The sequence below is a fragment of the Pleurodeles waltl genome, chromosome 4_1, assembly GCF_031143425.1.
Source record: "Pleurodeles waltl isolate 20211129_DDA chromosome 4_1, aPleWal1.hap1.20221129, whole genome shotgun sequence".
Lineage (NCBI taxonomy): Eukaryota > Metazoa > Chordata > Amphibia > Caudata > Salamandridae > Pleurodeles > Pleurodeles waltl.
Window position 1 is genome coordinate 639,893,833 of NC_090442.1, and position 17,927 is coordinate 639,911,759.

At 39.0% G+C, this 17,927-nt stretch overlaps 1 protein-coding gene across 1 annotated transcript in view; it reads left to right on the plus strand.

The window, feature by feature from the left end:
* Nucleotides 1-649: 649 nt before the first annotated feature.
* Nucleotides 650-17,927, plus strand: part of ARID2 (AT-rich interaction domain 2) — an 860,005-nt gene continuing 842,727 nt past the window's right edge. The window contains exons 1-3 of the mRNA XM_069229081.1: nucleotides 650-1,306; nucleotides 1,433-1,526; nucleotides 5,164-5,261. Coding sequence (XP_069085182.1) covers nucleotides 1,215-1,306; nucleotides 1,433-1,526; nucleotides 5,164-5,261 — 284 coding nt within the window. The 5' untranslated portion in view covers nucleotides 650-1,214. The remainder of the gene's footprint in view (nucleotides 1,307-1,432; nucleotides 1,527-5,163; nucleotides 5,262-17,927) is intronic.

Sequence of the window (17,927 nt, forward strand, 5' to 3'; positions counted from 1 at the left end):
CGTTTCCCCTTCCTGATCTCTTTCTCTGCTCTCTTTTTCCGCTTAACTAGCTTCTATACGAAGAGTCTAGCAAATTTCAGACGATCCCTAAAGCACGGGAAGGCGAACCCTTGGTCTGTTCTATTGTTCCCGGCTTGGCCGCTTACCGCTGGGGTGGCTGCTGTCATGCCAAGGACAGAGAAAGAGGACTGCAGACGGCAAGGAAGCCCACGCCGGCCATTTTAGAGCCCATCCTTTTTTTAAATATGTAAGCTCAAAGTGGTTTCAAGCAGTTAATGAAAATACAAAGTTAAATCGTCATAAATTAGTAGAGATACTGGTTTTAGTTTAACTAACAAGTATGTACTCCCTGGAAACATTTTGGAAACAGGTTGCCTTTTTTAAATTAGCTTGTTAACATTAATATGTTTAAGAAAGCCTTTCAGCTCATAAAAAAACTATATACTAAAATTGTAATTTATGAAGCTGTTGCGGGGATACATTTGAATGTCGTTGACAAATTCGTGCTAGGGCGTTCTCTTACAAGATGGCGTTCGTTTGATTTGGATTCTACAGCTGGCCAGGCCAAGCACCCATTTCAGTCAGTGCGCAGTACCTCCGGCCTAGTCTAGGGGTCGCTGCCGGACTCTTCGCTCCCTCCCTCTCTCACACACACACAATCCCCTTCTCTCAGGCGAGCAGCAGCCGCCGCGGCCTCGCATATCCCGGGCTCTTTTTGTGTGTGTGAGTGTGTGCAGAGCGCGAGTGCGTCCTGTGAGCGGGCGCGAGCGGCCGGTGTGTGATCGAATGTGGTAAGTGCGCCCGTGGAGGTGGCTCCGGTGTCCGTGCAATACATACACAAATACACCTCCCCTGGCTGTCTCCCGAAAGAACCGTCAGAAAACCCCTCAAAATCAAATAAACCGGGGGAAAAACACTGGATCTCCCCTGCAGAGGCTGGTGAGAGGCATGGAGTGGGTCGCGGGGCAGCCGGGTCCGTGTTTCCGTTGGCCCTGCTGAAGATCCCAGACCCCCCCAGTTCAGCCGCCGACGGCCCTGCTATCACCCCCTCTTTAAATCCCAACTTTTCTTTGAAAAGGGACCGCTCTCCGGCCCAGTCTGTCCCGAAGATGACGATGGGGACTCGGGTTCCCTAACACGGAGAGAGGGGAGTAGAAAAAAACATAAAAAGAGAAAAATATATATTGTTTTTAAAATTCCAAAAACCAAAAAGGATGGCAAACTCGACGGGGAAACCTCAAGACGACCAGCGGAGGAAAGGGCAAGCTTTCCTGGACGAGCTGAGGCAGTTCCACCACAGCAGAGGGTGAGAAGACCCATTTAGCTTTAGACCTGTAAGACACGGGGATGGTGGATGGGGTAGTTTTGCCAGGGGTCCGGTATCGGCGGCCCCGTCTGCCGGTTCTCTCTAACGCTCTCTCTTTGTGCACAGATCCCGGTTTCGAAAACTGCCGGCTGTGGCGGGCAGGGAGCTGGACCTGCATGCTCTCTACACCCGGGTCACTACCCTGGGAGGCTTCTCTAAGGTGAGCGGGGTCTGCGCCGGCAAACTTTATTCTCCTCCTGTCAAACACTTTTTGGATTTCCCTCGCTGCTGCTCTGGACTGCGGGCGGGTAGAGCGGGGCGAATGAAGTCCTTTGCGATACAGGCCTGTGGTGTAGCAGGGTCTGCCAATACTGCTCCATGTACTACTCTAAATCAGACTAATTTGAGCCTACAGGTCTAAGAAATTGTCAACGTTTTCTTACTTTGACATAGGTAGCTAGCTAGCTAGCTTGGGCATCGTGTAGCAGAGAAGGCCTCCATACGCTCATGCCAGGTGAGAGAGGACTGGGTAACATCATGGATGCACTGTGTGTATATGAAGTGCCCAAATGTGCAATGCAGTCTGCTCTGTACTCACGGGTGCTGTCATTTACTTGCAATTGCTACTTTCTGAGTAATGTGTTAAATTTATGTGGGTATTGTTTGGTGAAGGGGGCAGGTTGGTGAAAGAATTTAAGGGGACACGGACCTGACTTTATTTTGACAGATGTGGCTGTTGATACTGGTTTCATGTGTAGGCGGTGGTAGCCTAAGAAGCAAGTAGTCTTAAAGACCCTCTTAGAAACGTGAGTTGTAGAGACGAGTATATGAGCGTAAGCTTGTTCCTTGTTGATAGCACTATTTTGGTGCTTGGATATATATATTACTAACATTGCGTGTTCTTGCTAAGCAGTGAAATGTTGCCCTTTTTTCTGTTTAGGAGTTACTACACTTTGTACAGTGCTGTAAAGGAAAGCCTTTCTTTACGGGCACCAGGAGGGGAGCTGCAAAAATCACATGTACAGCCCTACAAATCTTGTGAATATCTTGGTTGTGTTATTCTAAAATGGTCTGGTCGAAGACAGTACCACCAAGTACTAGTTTGGGTAGTTGTCTCAACATGAGACTTCTGTCAATGTTTTTGTGTGTTCCAATTGCTAGCTTGAGTAACACGTTGAATGGAAGGCTTTTTATGCTGAAAGAGAAGGCCTATGGAGCACAGTATATTTCTTTCTCTTATTCATATGTGGTTAATTGGCGCATTTCCCAGTTCATTGATTTCTAGAAATACCGTATTCCTACATTCTTTTTGCATTTATGGTACTATTGTCAGCTCTTACATGTCCTGGTATTCTATCCTGAGTAATACCTAGTAGAGGGCCGCAATTGGGATGACAGGGGAGCGTGCTTCAAACATTGCCATGTTTACATCAATATGGTACTTATTTGTATGCTTAATCCATTAAATTGTTGAATGTGCACACTCGATATAAATTGCTCTAACTGCCCGTAACAATATTAATACTGCCAGTATAGATGTTTAGATGTTGGTGTAGACCTGGGGTTGAGGGTGCGTGATGCCTATAGTGGATCATGCACTACTGTATTTAATTTTACTCGCTGTGTATGGTTGGCAGCCAGAAGGGTGATTGTTGCTAGTATTTTCGTGCCTTTGGACAGTGCAAGTATTGTGTAGCAGGTAAGTGCTTTGTACAGGCGGGGTCTTTGGAAATAGCTTATTTACTTATATTTCCTCTTTTATGTTCACTTTTGTTACACAGTTAACTACATGTTGTGGGGTAATGCATTAAGTACACCAGAGCTCAATTTATATGACTCCCACAAGTAAAGGTATTGTTGGTCAAGAAGGGCGCAAAAAAGGGGATACTCTTGCAGTTCTTAATCCTTGTGCTTTTTTTTGCTTTTGGTGGTGAACCTGTTACAAATAGGATGTTTTGATACTTTGTTTTGTTGTGATCATGGTTACTCTTAAGCAGGCATTGGCTCATAGGCATGGAGAGTGAATACAGTCATACACTTCCCATGTATGTTTCTTTTGCTATACTGCCCAATACGTTTATGTCTGCATACTTGTTACTTCATCCACTAATTCACCAGTGAGGTGCTTACAAGAAACGCACAATAATTATATTGTTTGGGACAGAGAGAACAGCTGTATCTTATGCATAGACTTCATGAATCTATTTTTATGCACAATTTGTAATTGTCTTTCGGGGTGCTACCAGTGTTTTTGGTTCTAGCTAGGTTTTGCCGTCTTGTGTAAGGGAGGGCTTGGAGTGAGGTTGGTAAATTTTTTAGTAGAGACAATATTTGTTAGTATTTTCCTCTGCAGATTATTTTCGACTTCATACCCCCGTGTTTTCAGGTCTCGATCTATTTTTCTGACCTCCAGTAGTCGAAAAAGGCCTTCTAAGGGAAATGCCAGGAGTCACTTACTGCTTTTGTGTGTTTCTTGATCTACATCTACTGCAACTAGTGCCTTCGTACACTGTAACCTACATCCATTCTGTAGACCCTCTTTTAGAATGGTAACCTGCTGTGGGGAAGTGTATTTGGAGGTACTTTGCACCGATGTGCTGAATTTTGTATGTAGTACAATAAACTGAGGGTTATGTGCACTAATCGATTAAGACTTTTTTTAGAGGTGTCTTTGGGGAAAACGTGGTGACTCCTGGGAAGTCTGTTTACAAATGTGTTCGCTGGGTGTTTATTTTGACTTTGACAGATGCATTTATGTATTTCTTTGAACTGCAGCATTTGCTCAGAATGTAACAGTACAGGTGGGGTTGACAAAAGTTAAGAAAGTCATTCACTAAATTTAAGTTTTGTTTTCAGAAACGCGAATTTTGTCTATTTGCGCTACATAGATGCAATCCATTAATATTGGCTGTTGCCATTTTGATTAAAGATAGGGTGGGCAGAAGGCATGATTGGAGGATATGATGGATTTATTGTTTTACATGTACCTTACTAGATCGCGTCTATTACTGAAAATGCTCATTTTAAAAATAATCTCTGAAGAAGTTCTTTGCTTACCTCGTTGAGAAGGGTGGCTGTGTGGAAGCAAAGTTGATCATCTGGAGGTGATTGGCATTTGCACTGTTTTTGTCTGACAAGCGTAGGGTGATTACCCGGTGTGGCGTTCCGTATTGACTGTACACCATACCTCTGTGTCAGCGAGTGCCAAACAGTTAAAGCCGCCCTTGCTCCCTCCGACCTACTCTAACATCAACAATCGCCTCCCTTTTACCCCTTGCGAGTTTTCAGTTTAAGTCGAACTCAAATTTAGCGCGCATGTTAAACATCGATAACCGGGCCGAATAGGGGGCGGCGGCCACCGGAACTTCTGAGCAGGGCTCCCTCTCAGTAAGAACATAACCAACCAATTCAGGCCGCAGGTTCCCAGAGTTACCAGAACCCGCCTGCCGGACAGCGTTTTTGGGACCGTCAGTCACGGCACAGGGCTCCCAGACAAATTCAGTACTCATTGGGGTGGGGGGCGGGAGCATCTTCTACGTTGCGAGCGCAGATCCCCCGTGACTGATCTCAGAATATTGATATGCTTTTAATGTAAACACAACCCATTTGTGTAAGTGGTGGCGCACGGTGTAGTAAATAAAACATGTAATACATGAATGAAACGGATATTTTTTAACACCATATTGATGTTTGTCCGAGAATAACCGGATTCCTGAGCTGGTTTAACAGCTGTTCGTGCTTCCCACTCGCCCTACTGCCGTGAATGCACCGATTGTTTACACCGTATTTACTGTCTGACCTCAGTCCGTCATGAGGGTGAGTTTGCTACTCTCTGACATTGTCTTTGTTTTGAACAGGTTTCGGAAAAGAATCAGTGGGGAGAAATAGTAGAAGAATTTCACTTTCCAAGAAGTTGTTCCAACGCTGCCTTCGCTTTAAAACAGTATTACTTACGGTGAGTGAAACATGCTCCTTACGACATAACCAGTACATGCGCTATATTAGATGAGCAACCAAAGCTTGCCCAGCGTAAGGAAATAATTGCTTCTTCGGTAATGGGGTTTAGTGGCAAGATTCATATGGCTTGAGTTGGCACTTTTTTGTTGAGACATTGATTGATCCACGTTCCACTTGTATAGTAACATCCAACTGTGTCCCAAATTGAACACGCTTCTTGTTTTACCTATTGTTGACTTTAAACTTTCTTTGAAAGTACACCATGGCATTTTGTAGAATGGTTGGATTTCGCTAGTGATATTTTGAGCATTTGGTGTTAAAAAAAAAAAAAAAAATCCGTTTTCCAAAGGCATTGTTTGAGTCACTGAATTTGATGCTTTGCCTGTTTTCGAATAGTAACATAGCAGTTTTATTGTTTCCCCAAAAAATCAGTTACCAAAATGTGTGCGTCAAGAGTGTAGTGCAGAAGTTACTTACAGTTGTGAAGTAGGCTAACTTTTTTCAACCTGCATTTATTAGAATATTTTTTAATGCTCATTACACTAAGCTAATTTCTACTTCATTTAGACGTTTAATCTGCAGATGTGTGAATCATTATTGCGGAACTACAAACTGAATTTATGTACAACATAGTTTCGTTCATTACATCATTTTTTATTTCTGTGGTCAATGTATGGTACAGTCAATTAGTTACACTAATCATTACAGTTACATTTGTCATTATTGATTTGTGCACCTGGATACTTTTTATATTTGATGTATGTAGTATAGTTTGTTTTGCTTTACCTGTAATCCCTTGTCCAAGATTTAATATTTTTCACTGAAGGAAATTGTTATGCAGGTGATGTTGAACTAGGGTAATCACCTGTTTGAAGTAGTGGCATTTAGGTCTGTAAGAAATGTATCCTATTACTGAGAAATAGTAGTATACCTCCAGTACGATATTTTGTGTGTTACCGCTTGATATGGTTTTCGATATACAATATGGTTTCCTAAATTTGCCCTCTAATTTGCATGGCTGTGGGAAAGAAAAGATACATTTTGTATTATGAAACAAGTAATGAAATATCCACTGATTGTTGTTGACGTGCTAACTGCCTAATAATTGAATCATTTGTGTTTTGTTCTTTGCTACTAGTGTAAACTACTGTGTAATGGGTTTTTAGTATAGTTCTTGTTAACTAGGTGCTATGTAATCCATATTATTTTCATTGAGCTGGCTATATTAAGAGAGGTACAGCATGGTTGCAAATGTTCTGTTTTTGTCAATAGTTATAAGGGTTTCTCAAACCCCAGAAGTTAGAATTTGCATTCAATTGTTTAATATTTTCAGTTGAAGGCTGATTACACGTTAATCTTTGTTCGTTACCTTATTGCCAATATGACTTGGGTCAGATGGATCATCCTCGATCAATTTTCCAGGAAAGATATCATATGTAATAGATATCAGATGTAAGGGCTCTCAACTACATACATGTTGACAGAACATATATATTTCGGAAAGGGGTGTTATATTACATTCTTATGGTCCGTCGATCTTTCATGGCCATGTGCCACAAATGTGATAGGAAGTATCTTAGTTTAGTTTGCACAAGTTAAATACAGACGTTTGATAAGTGTGTGTCACACAAGAGTATGAAAATACCTGGACAGTGAATGATAAAGAATTGATGGCGTTTCAGGTCCTGGTGGAGTAGTCTGCCCACAAACTGTAATATGATTTAAATTAGTATTGTAACTTCTTAGCAGCAGTATTCAGTAACATATGCTTTTTATTTGGAAAATTTCCAACGGCCTGCGTGGGAACTGCTTTATTGCTGATTTAATAAAAGGATGATTCTAACTAGCACATTATTACTTTGTGGTATCTCTTAAATATTTTTCTGAAAACCTTTATCAAGTTGGTCTTAGCTAAACTTCTGGAATGGGTTGGCAAATGTAGTAATCTTCCAGTATATAAAGTAGGGTTGTGTAAAGATCATTGTATAGCAGGTATTTTTGTGTTGCATTGTTTGTATAACCTGCTGTCATAAGCAGGGAATCAGTTTATACATTCTCTTCATTGATTTGTTAGAGGATATTCCCATAAATCTTTTGTGATCTCTAGAAAGCGGCAAACACAGAGGTGTTAATGTGTTGTATTTGAATTGTTAGTTGAAGAGTAGGTAAGATGATAACATACAAACTCACTTAGTGATCGTTTGTGGATTGTACACAGTCTTTGGTATACTTACTCTTCAGTATGTTTACGAGTGAGTTGCAAAATTATTTGAACTGCTATGTACTTCATTTGTTGAATTTAGGAATGTTTATGCGCAAGGCAGACATCATCTTACTTTACAGAAGGAAAAGGTAATGCAAATGCAGTTTGGCTTTTAGCACTCTACAAAAAGTAGTTTGATAAGCGCTATTAAAACAGTGATGTTATCTGAAGGTCATTAAACTAAGCATTTCAAAATATAGTTCCCCAATTGAAACACTGAAGGATTTCATGTACTCATATATCGTATTTAAAAGGCTACTATGGGAAACCCTTAGTCAGAAATGTATTTGGATGTCCACCCTAGCATCAGCACTAAAGGAACCTAGCTTCTAAGTATTTGGGAGGGGATGACAGGGGATGTTTGGATGACTTTAAGTAGCTATTAGTGTTGCTGGCTGTTGAACTTGTGACCATCAAAAGTTTTATAATGTAGGCCAGGTGGCCTAATTTGAAAGCCAGTGATTGTTCGGTTACCTTATTACAAACAGTGTGATTTACTGGAGAATGGTAATTATTTATGTATAAACCAGGTTCTTGGCAGACACAACATGATCTCAATATCATCGCCTTCTGGATAACTAATGGTCTCACTGCACTGTTAGGACTTTCGTTCCATGTTTCCTATCGTTGCCTTCTGCTTTATGATGCTTTTGACAACTGTTTGATCATTTTTTCATTTTTGTTGGTTGTTAGTAAAACAAAAAATATTTTTTTGTTTGATGCAAACATATTTGACTTGGTGTTCAGTTTTTAATTACTGTTATGAATATACAACGTGGTTAATCATAGTTTTTTAACATTTTGATTAAAATCTGTGCAGTTAGATATGAATTAAGCTGTTTTGTATTTCTGCCCAGGTCCAGAGTCATTTAGGGTGGGTTGTAAACTCTAAGTGTGTGTGCGAGTGACTGGAAGGGTGTTTGAGGGTGGCTATTTTTTATTTTTTTATTGGACCACAATGCTATCCCAGACTGAGAGCAGTGCTCGTCTCAGTAACATGTTTGAGTCAGAGGACCAGTTCTGAAGATTCCATGTTTTATTGCCATCATTTGTGGGATTTGTAAGATTGCCACGTTTTGCAGAATCTGAGGCCATCTTTTTGCAGAATCTGAGCCTAAGATGGCTACATGGAAGTTTGTTATGACTGTGGTGTCTATGGCTGGTTTTGTATTGTACTGGGATAGATTGTTTGAATGTGCTGCTGAATTTTCATGTTGTAATGGTGTTGGTACGTTTCCTACTAGAGCACTTTGAAGTCAACACTAATTAGCTACTATGGATGTAATATTGTCATCCGGTGCCTGAGAAGGAAGTTCATTTTGGGGAGTTAGATTAGATAGGGGTGGTACTCTGCAGGTGAAGAAACGTAATGCTATTGGGCTTTGAGAAACATATAGTTACCGTATCTATTGGAAGTAGGTATCATGCAGGGATTTTAAGAGGGCTCTCCATTTTTAAGGGCTTCTACAAGTTTATGTAAACTAAGTGTTCTGCTGCAGCTAAGTGTACCATATACATTTTACTTGAATTCCTTTAATTCTTGGCTTGCAGTGGGACAGTACCAATTGTTTTGGTGAACAAATCATTAAGGGTCACATTGGCAAGTGAACAGGTGGAGTACTGGATATGCTCAAAGCGTTTTATTTGGTGGTCTTGCTGTTACCTTGGATCAGAATGGAGTTTTAAGATGTTTGGTACCTGGTTTTAGGGATAGATGGGACAATGAAGAGATCGACCAGTATATTTCAATGTTAACCCAATTTTAAGAAGTAATTTTGGAGAACAGTATTTTCAAAACTTCCCTAAGTTCTGGTTGTTCTTGAACCTATCCATCATTTTTGAAAGTTATCAAATTTGCATACCATTTGCTTAAAGCCAGCACCCAGCTGACCTCACCTTTAACACTGCAGAGTATCAGGGTTAAACAATATGTATGTGCCTTAGTGTGAAATATAATTGGTGCAGCTGTTGCATTTCAGTTCTTGATGCTGTTTTGGCACTCCTAGATTGATTTTGAGCCACGGTTATCTGTCAGTTTGATATTCCGCTGATCTTAACATTTTTGTCCAGATTTTACTCTTACTGCTCTACACGACTGTTTTCAGCAACGTGGACACCAGTGAAACTGTTTTTATTGTTACCTCTAGTTTTCACAATAAAATTATCAATTTTAATTTTGAAGGTCCTTGACTAACTCTTGCTCTTCGAAAGGTATTCCCTAACCTTCAGCACAGAATTGCAGCCTGTAATGTCACCAATGGCTTTGCCGTTATTCATCACAGTTATTTGTCTCCCTAGATTTAACCCATCTAACTCAGTCAAACTACTCTCGGAGCACACTTGCTTACATTTAATTACTAACCTCACTTGAGCTGGAAAATTTCAGACACATTAAAGAACTGTTTACCATAATTTCTGCTTTAGCTACCATTGTGTATGAAGTTTTGCAGAGAGCGTGGCATGCTATGATCAAATTGCCAAATATATCTATTTCCTTTGTTTACTGTCAATTACAAACCTAACTGATTAAAATTGTGCTTCAATTTAACTTTTGGTGCTTAAGTCACCCATTTGTACCCCTAATTAGGCATATTGTCATTATGTCACTAAACAGTGTGGTTTTAGGTAGGAAGCTGCTTTTGAACTGTAACTATACATGGGCGTGCCATCAGTGGATAGTGTAGAGATGCATATGAGAGTCATTCATGAACTAGATCTGTTTTTAACATAGTAGTTAGAGAGAGCAATGCAAGTTAGTGCGTGCTGACTGATACAGGTGTGGAATTTAATAAAATATCTACTTGTCCACTGGACAAGTTGCGTCATAAATCTGCTTGCCCCGTTAAAAATAAATCAATGTGTCCCTTTGGTGCCACGTAGTGCAGCAACAAATTATGGCAGCCATTTCATCATATAAGATCTCTGGTTGATTATAGCCTCTCTGATTATGCCAGAGCTCATACTATAGTAGGGTTTGAATACTAGCAATTTCTTTACATTGCCACCTTTCTGCAGATGTGCATACTGGGGCTGGATGTAGTGGTCACTAATAGTTTCAGGGCTGGAATGCCCTTTTAAGTCTGTGCCAACGTATCAGCTTGAATGTTTTAGAGTTTTTCATTACCTCTCCTCTAATCTTTTCCCATACGGAGAAAGGTTGGAAATTTACTACTGACAAGGGTAGATGTAAAGTTTCTTCCAGGGTTGGGGAAAAAAAGTGGTTGGAGTGAATGTAAACTTGTCAATGCTCAGATTTTTGTATGAGCAAATCTACACATGCATATTTGCTCATGCTAAAATACAGTTCACACATTTTTTTCAGGAGTGCGATTTCATGTAAATCTGCGCTAATGCAAAGACATATATACCAGGGGTGCACCTTGAATTGGGCCCCCAATTAGTTTTGTGGTTAACCAAGACATTTTGTTTTATTTAAATTCTGTTTCTTTATCTGTTAACTGGCTGCACTGTGAGTGACAGCATTAAGCTCTTTCACAAGGCACATATCGGCACACAATTTTGTGGCAATCTATCCTTTTTAAGAAGAAAAATCATTTTATTTTTGTCATTGTTTGTTATAACGGCGAGAGCCCTGCTGCTCACACAGTTATAATGTTGTTTAAAAACCATGTCAAAACAAGACATGCATTGATAAAACTAAAAGGCCGATCTCTAATATCTGACCTTTTGGCTTTGCCAGCGCTTTTCTTTTCATGTTTTCCATAACCCTGTTTAAACCTGTTACCCTGATTTTCCATTATGAATGTTTCATTTAGAAATACTAACATGCATCAACACATCTTACTGAATGATGCTTCAAAGAAATGATACTTAAAATTTCACAGCAGTTTAGGAATTTATTTTTTCCCCTAGTTGCATTTTGTGAACAATTCATTTTGAAGCACAAAAAAAAAAAAACAACAGATGATGGACTGAATGCTGAACACTGCAAACTGTCCGGCTGGACTGTTCCCCTGGAGAGCAGGGTCAAGACTGATTTGCATATGGCTGGATCCAAACTGGGGTGGCGTGGTGGGCAAAAAAAAAGTGGATTAAACCCAGATCTGTGACTAGGGGTGAATGTTTGCATTGTTCAGCATTCTGTCCATGATCTGTTCTTTTTGCAATTTATTTGGAAAGCAAAGAACTATCAATCTTGCTTTCAGGATTCTGCAAATATCTGCATCTAATCCAAGAGTATTATGGGAACATTATAAGTTGCATCATATTGTTAAACTTTGGGAACGTGTATATACATTTTTATACCAGTCATTATTGCAGTCAGAGACGTACAACATTTCCTCAGAGCGCTCACCCTAATAATAAAGGCTTTAAATTAATGAACCACATATACAAGTTCGAACAGTATTGACATATGAACACAAATATTAGCTTAACTGCGGACAGTGCCCTTCCCTGATCCATAATGTACTGTAAACTGGCAGCCAAAAGGTTTGTGCTGCAGGGGGTTGGGCCTTCTTGGCCAAAGGACAAAATAGACATGAAAACTAGTTGTCCTTGACCCCAAAAAATATGTCCTGTGTGTCGGGTTATATGAATTCCAGAGCCATGCTGAGATCTGCACGGTTTTACCTCCACAGCCGTGCAGTTTTCATCACCAGATTATTTAGCCAATACACCTAAAATTTGTGGTACCATTTAAAAATAAAAAATAAAAAAAATAATAATAATAATAATAGTAATAAAAAAAAAAAGTTAGTGTAGGGATTTCTTTAATGATGCAGCTCCAGCTGTTCAAAATAGAATTTGTTTCTCATGTGTTGACGAGGCCACTTGTGACAGCTTACCTACTTCGATATCTGTCTTGTTCAGAGTTTAGTAGCACTCCTGTCCTGTTTATGCTTTTTATTGATTGAGGCAGATGATTTTAGTGACCAAATTGTATAGGTAAGGAGGGTGGGTTCTGTAGAATTGTGGAGGGTCCAGGTTAGGGAGTTGGTGCTGTAAATTAGGTTGGAAATAAAGTTTGAGAGATTACAAAGGCACTTGTGGGTCAAATAGAGGATGTTTGGTTGCTATGGTTAATGGTATGAGTCCCATCTGCATTGTTTAGCTTAGTGAGTAATACGTGATTTACACAGTGAAACTGATTAGAGGAGACATTGGTTAGTGTGGTAGAAGTGAGCAGGACAAGCAGGTTCATAATAGTACAGAGTGGATGAAACACTCCGTCAGATGCATGCTCAACTGGGAAAGGAAGGCAGTATAATAAAGTACTTCAACAGGGTCAAATCTGATGGGGCAGATACCGTAAAGAGGTTTGATGGAGTACTGGGATGCAGTATGTCCTGTTTATTCAGATATTTGCATTTTGAAGTGGTCTTTTGGGGGTTAAGGCTATTATTGTACTTGCACAACCGATTGGTTCTACAATGTAACCTGCTGCCTTGCCTCACTTTCCGCTCCATTCATCCATTAATGCATTCACTTCTTAGTGACATGGAAAATTTATTGATAAGTTTCCAATCCAGAGCCTAGCAAATAATTTGTGAGATGTTGATGGAAATCGAAATTTCCAAATGAAGACCATGCTGACCAGTGCATTGCTGATACAGGAGAAAAGGCCTTTCGGTTTCACCCATAGACAGCTCTAGATAGCTGTCTAAAATACAGTGCATTCACAAAGAGCTTTTTGTCAGCCCATTGTTCATCAATGGTAGACTTTTTTTTTTTTTTTTAAAGCAATCTTGTTTTTTTGCTTCTTAGTCAGTATTTTTCCTTCCTTATTGTTTGCATCTTCCCTGTACTATAGACTCTTTGCCATACTTTTTTATTGGATTACTTGTATCCTTTCATGGTTCACATCAGGGAGTTTTTTTATTTTTTTATTTTTTTATTTTGGTTTCAGCACTGTGTGCTATTTCCGCTTTCACATATCCAATACCCCCACACTCTGTTGCTTTCCAAACCCCTGCCTGTTCAGCTTTCTTTTGTTTATAACCCTCTCTCTGTTACTTTCTGCCACTCTTTGCTCAGCACTTCCTCTTGTGGGCAGCATTTACTTGCTGTCCCCCTCCATTTTTTTATGTTGAAAATCTCGGCAGCTGCAGTTTCATTTCATTTCATTTCATTTAATTTCTTCAAATGCCCTTTCCTGCACTTTACAAAAAATACCACTCCAGGATTGGTGTTTGCAATCTGAGAACTGCAAATAAAAAAAATAAAAAAGTTGTCCACAGGGTCATCATGTATGCTGCACACATCCTCACTCTGAGGGCAAAAACGGCCAGTGCATCATGACAAATACACACCCATACATCATCATATTAGGAAGGAGGCTGTAGCATACCAATGTTAGCATTGGCAATGGCAAAAGGCGCAACCCATTGTATTCGTCAGTGCTTGTTAAGTACATCTAGGTCCTGTGGCAATGGATTTTCGTATATCATAAGCGCAGTTTCATACAAGGGTAAAAGCAGTTCTGTTTTTCTGATTTGTGCCTTCACTGTAACAATTTGAATAAGAGCAATAATGCAATCAGCATTGATACTCCAGTAGTTTTGCAAAATAAGGTTTCACATTATCATGACCCAAACAACTAAAGACTATGCAGCATCAGTGATTTAAATTCAGATGACATGCATATATCCAATAACTGGCCTCGTGTAGCTTCAGTAACAACATTTAATAGCATCAGTATTATTCTTTAGTAGTTTTCTCTAACTTAAAAAGTATATGTGTATATATAAATAAAGTGCGCTCATGGTTTTGAATCAAAATTAACAATGACTGGATTTCACAAATTGTTAGCACCTCAACCCATAATTTGCACAACAGCATGCACACCCATAACTTTCATATCAGATGTAATGCCATGACGTCACCCTTGATGTAACCCATGCAACCACAAATGTCATAAATGGTATTTCAGTTCGTTTCAAATAACAATACCATTAACACTATTACTGAGACAACACTAAATATAGTATTAATTATTGGTTTGATTATGGGTTATTTATTGACATGCTTTTACGTGTTGTTTCTTAGTGTTATAATTACTGTGAGGTCATAAGCATTACATTTGGTGCAAGTGTTGTAGTTTACATGACTGAGTTAAGAAATTCATAGCTAATCATAACTTGACCATTTTAATGTTCTAAACCATAACTCTACTTTAGCTAGTGTTTTTAATTAATTTGAGGTGTTTTTAAATATACGTTAAGGTGTTGTGACCGATCGTAACCATAAGTAACTTCATTTTAACTGCAAAGTTTTCAGTGAGTTTCTTTTTAGAGCTGTAATACATCTAACTTCTAGGAAAGTATTCTCTACCCAACTGAGCATGACTTAAGAATTTCTCAGCACATATTCACAGTAGTAGATTAACTTTTGAAAATTCAGTGTCATGCTCATTGAGATGGTCAGGTCTTTACCCCTCTCAAAATGACCTTTCCTTCTTATTTGAAAGTAAACAACTACAGGTGCCCATTTTCTGTTTTGACTTTGTGAGATAATTCTTTAGATTTCTCTATTTCTTCTGTGTCTGACTGTCTTTTTGAGATATCTTCCTAGATGCTTCCTTTATCCTGCTTTATTCAGCTGTCCACTTTTGAATAGTTTCTGTGGAACCAGCCCTCTACATTTAGAACTTACTTATCCAACATTGTGGTGTATTGAAAAAGTGAATAGCTTAGTCTTTCAGGCCTGCTGGAGTAAGTAGTATTGGTGTCTAGATATATAAATGTCAGTATGACGTATTAAATGTTATTCAGCAATGGCTTAAACATATAACAAAGCACAATTGTTAATATTTTTAAACTGTGGATTCTAAAAATAAATTATATTGTAGATGCAAAATGTAACATTTGACTAACATTTTAAATGCATCTATGTGAAGTGATCTCTTAGTAACACCTGAGCATGGCAATAACATGATTTGCTCCTAAAAAAAGATTATTTTCATAGGTACTACACTCTTTGAAAGGTGTATTGCATTCAGGAATGTGTAATGTACATGCCTGGAAAGAAAGACAACATTCAAGAAAATCCATTTACTTTTTAGAGGTTACCACTTTTATTTGTTCTTCTGTATTTTCCATATAAGTTAACTCTTATCACAGCAGTTGCCCTTATTGCTACGTAATCATTAAACTTTGGAGCTACTGTAATTCAGCCTAGCCACATGTGTAAGTATGGTCCCTGATGGTTTAGGTCATTCAGAAATCTCCCTTTCAAAGTCACCTGACTTGGAGACTCTGGCAAGCTAGTTTACTCTGATTCCAATACAATTTCTGATATATCTCAGTTGGCATTCAGTGGGACCTTCACCCGATTGTTCAGAGACTAACGTTAAAATCGCATGCAGTACTGGAACTTGTTGTTCAAACTGATAGTACCTGCACTACTACTACTCAAGGTCATTTCTGACATTTTAGATTCAGCTTCCTCATGATCTCTTTACTTCTCCCCTGTTTACTCATCTTGGATTTTACTTAGAATTGTATCTTTAATTCTCAGACATGTTGCCTTTCATAGTCTGTTCCTTATTTGGGTTGTAAAGTTCAGCAGGTTCTTATGTGATCTCTAATATTTGTCATTTTAGCCTGTTCTCCGTGCGGGAGTAGATGATTCCATTGCAGTACCTGGGCACAGTCCTTCAGTCGGTTCACATCACACTTTGTATAATGAAAGATCAGGCATTTTAATTTCCACAGCAAATGGCTCTGATAGCCACTTTCTGATAGTTGTTTTTGCCACAATGCCCACATGTTGAACAAGTACTCAAATACAATGTTCATGACCTCACCCTTGATGTAACAGATGCAACCATAAATGGTATTGCAGTTCATGTTACAAATCACAATGCCAGTCGCACTGTCACTGAGACAACACTGAATATAGTGTTAATTATTGGTTTGATTATGGGTTACTTAGTGACATGCTTTTTGGTGTTGTTGCTTAATGTTATAACTACTGTGAGGTCATAAGCATTACATTTGGTGCATCTGGCAGGCAGGAACAGTAGGTATTTGGTAGACTGCTTTGCAGTTCCAAGTAGAGATAGAAAATCTTAGTAGCAAAATTGTGACGAGCATAGCATAATTCTTGAGGATATGTGACTTTGGAGTTATGTGGAGCCTGAAAACCTTGCAAAATCTTAAATAATTTAATGAATGAAGACTCCTGCAGCTTCCTTGCATGAACCTCCTTTCCAGGCGCAGCCTGCATTCGGAAATTTTAGCCGGCACCAGGTGGCATTTCACGATATCAAAGTTTTCGGAATTTCAAACCATATTATGTAAAGCAACCCTACGCCAATGATGTGATTCTCAAAATAACCTATATATGCTTCTACATAATCCGGTGTGAGGTTGTGGCTTTGATATCATGTAGTGCCACCTCTGACTGGTGAGATGCTATAACAGCTAAGATGTTCTCTTTAAAATGTTTTTTAAAGTGAGAGCCTAAAATTTTTCAGATAATTCTATTTATTGTTGTACGCTTGTGCATGGTTAAATGAGTGTTTTAATACTGCCACAAGAACGGTTGAGAGAAGAAATCAAATACAACATTATTAAATGGTGATCATGATGACCTTCTTGTAGAAGCTGGTTACGGTGCACACTTTAGACTGCACCAACGTATACCTCACCATCTGGTTCAAATGTTAATTCAACATAGATTTACTTTTTGCAAGCTAAGTAACTTTTTAGATTTATCAAAATCATGCTTTTGTTCACTACTGTGTAACTAAATACCTTAGTGTGGTGTATTGTACATAAGTTGAGTTAACCCTCCAAGCAAAACATATGAAACTGGAGCTGGTTTATGATTATTTCATGTTGTACAATTTAATTACAATGAATCGGATTACTGTGCTAATGTACGCAGGGATTGTTATCATGCTGCCCTACCCTTTCCCATAGAACTGTCTGATTTGGCCTTTGCCTTTCAAATATGATCAAACTCCTGAAGAGAACACACAGCTATGAGGAAATAAAAAAGATGAAAGAACAACACTACAATGTGAATTACACCCTTAACATTCAGACACATGCACTCTTATCCATTAATTATGACAGATCACTTTGACAGCAGCCTCTTTGGACAGAATCTGGTGTTTGGGTCCTTTGCCTAGTCCTCTTTCTCTCATAGGAGCATGAGTGATATCTGCAATGACTTTGAAGGAGATGCAATATGTGATCTCAGCAATGATACTGATGCTGTTTGATATAATCTGACGTGGGCAAACTCCGAGCACTGCATTTTTGTAAGCTGAATTTATCTGCTTTTTAAATTTGGATCTTAGCCATAATGCGACTTGAGCCATAGGTCTTTTTTAGAGAGGATTTTATATAATAATATCAGATGTTCTGTAATCTGAATAAATAGTGTCTATTTAACGAAATATTTTTAGTGTTATGTGAGTCCCTATTTATA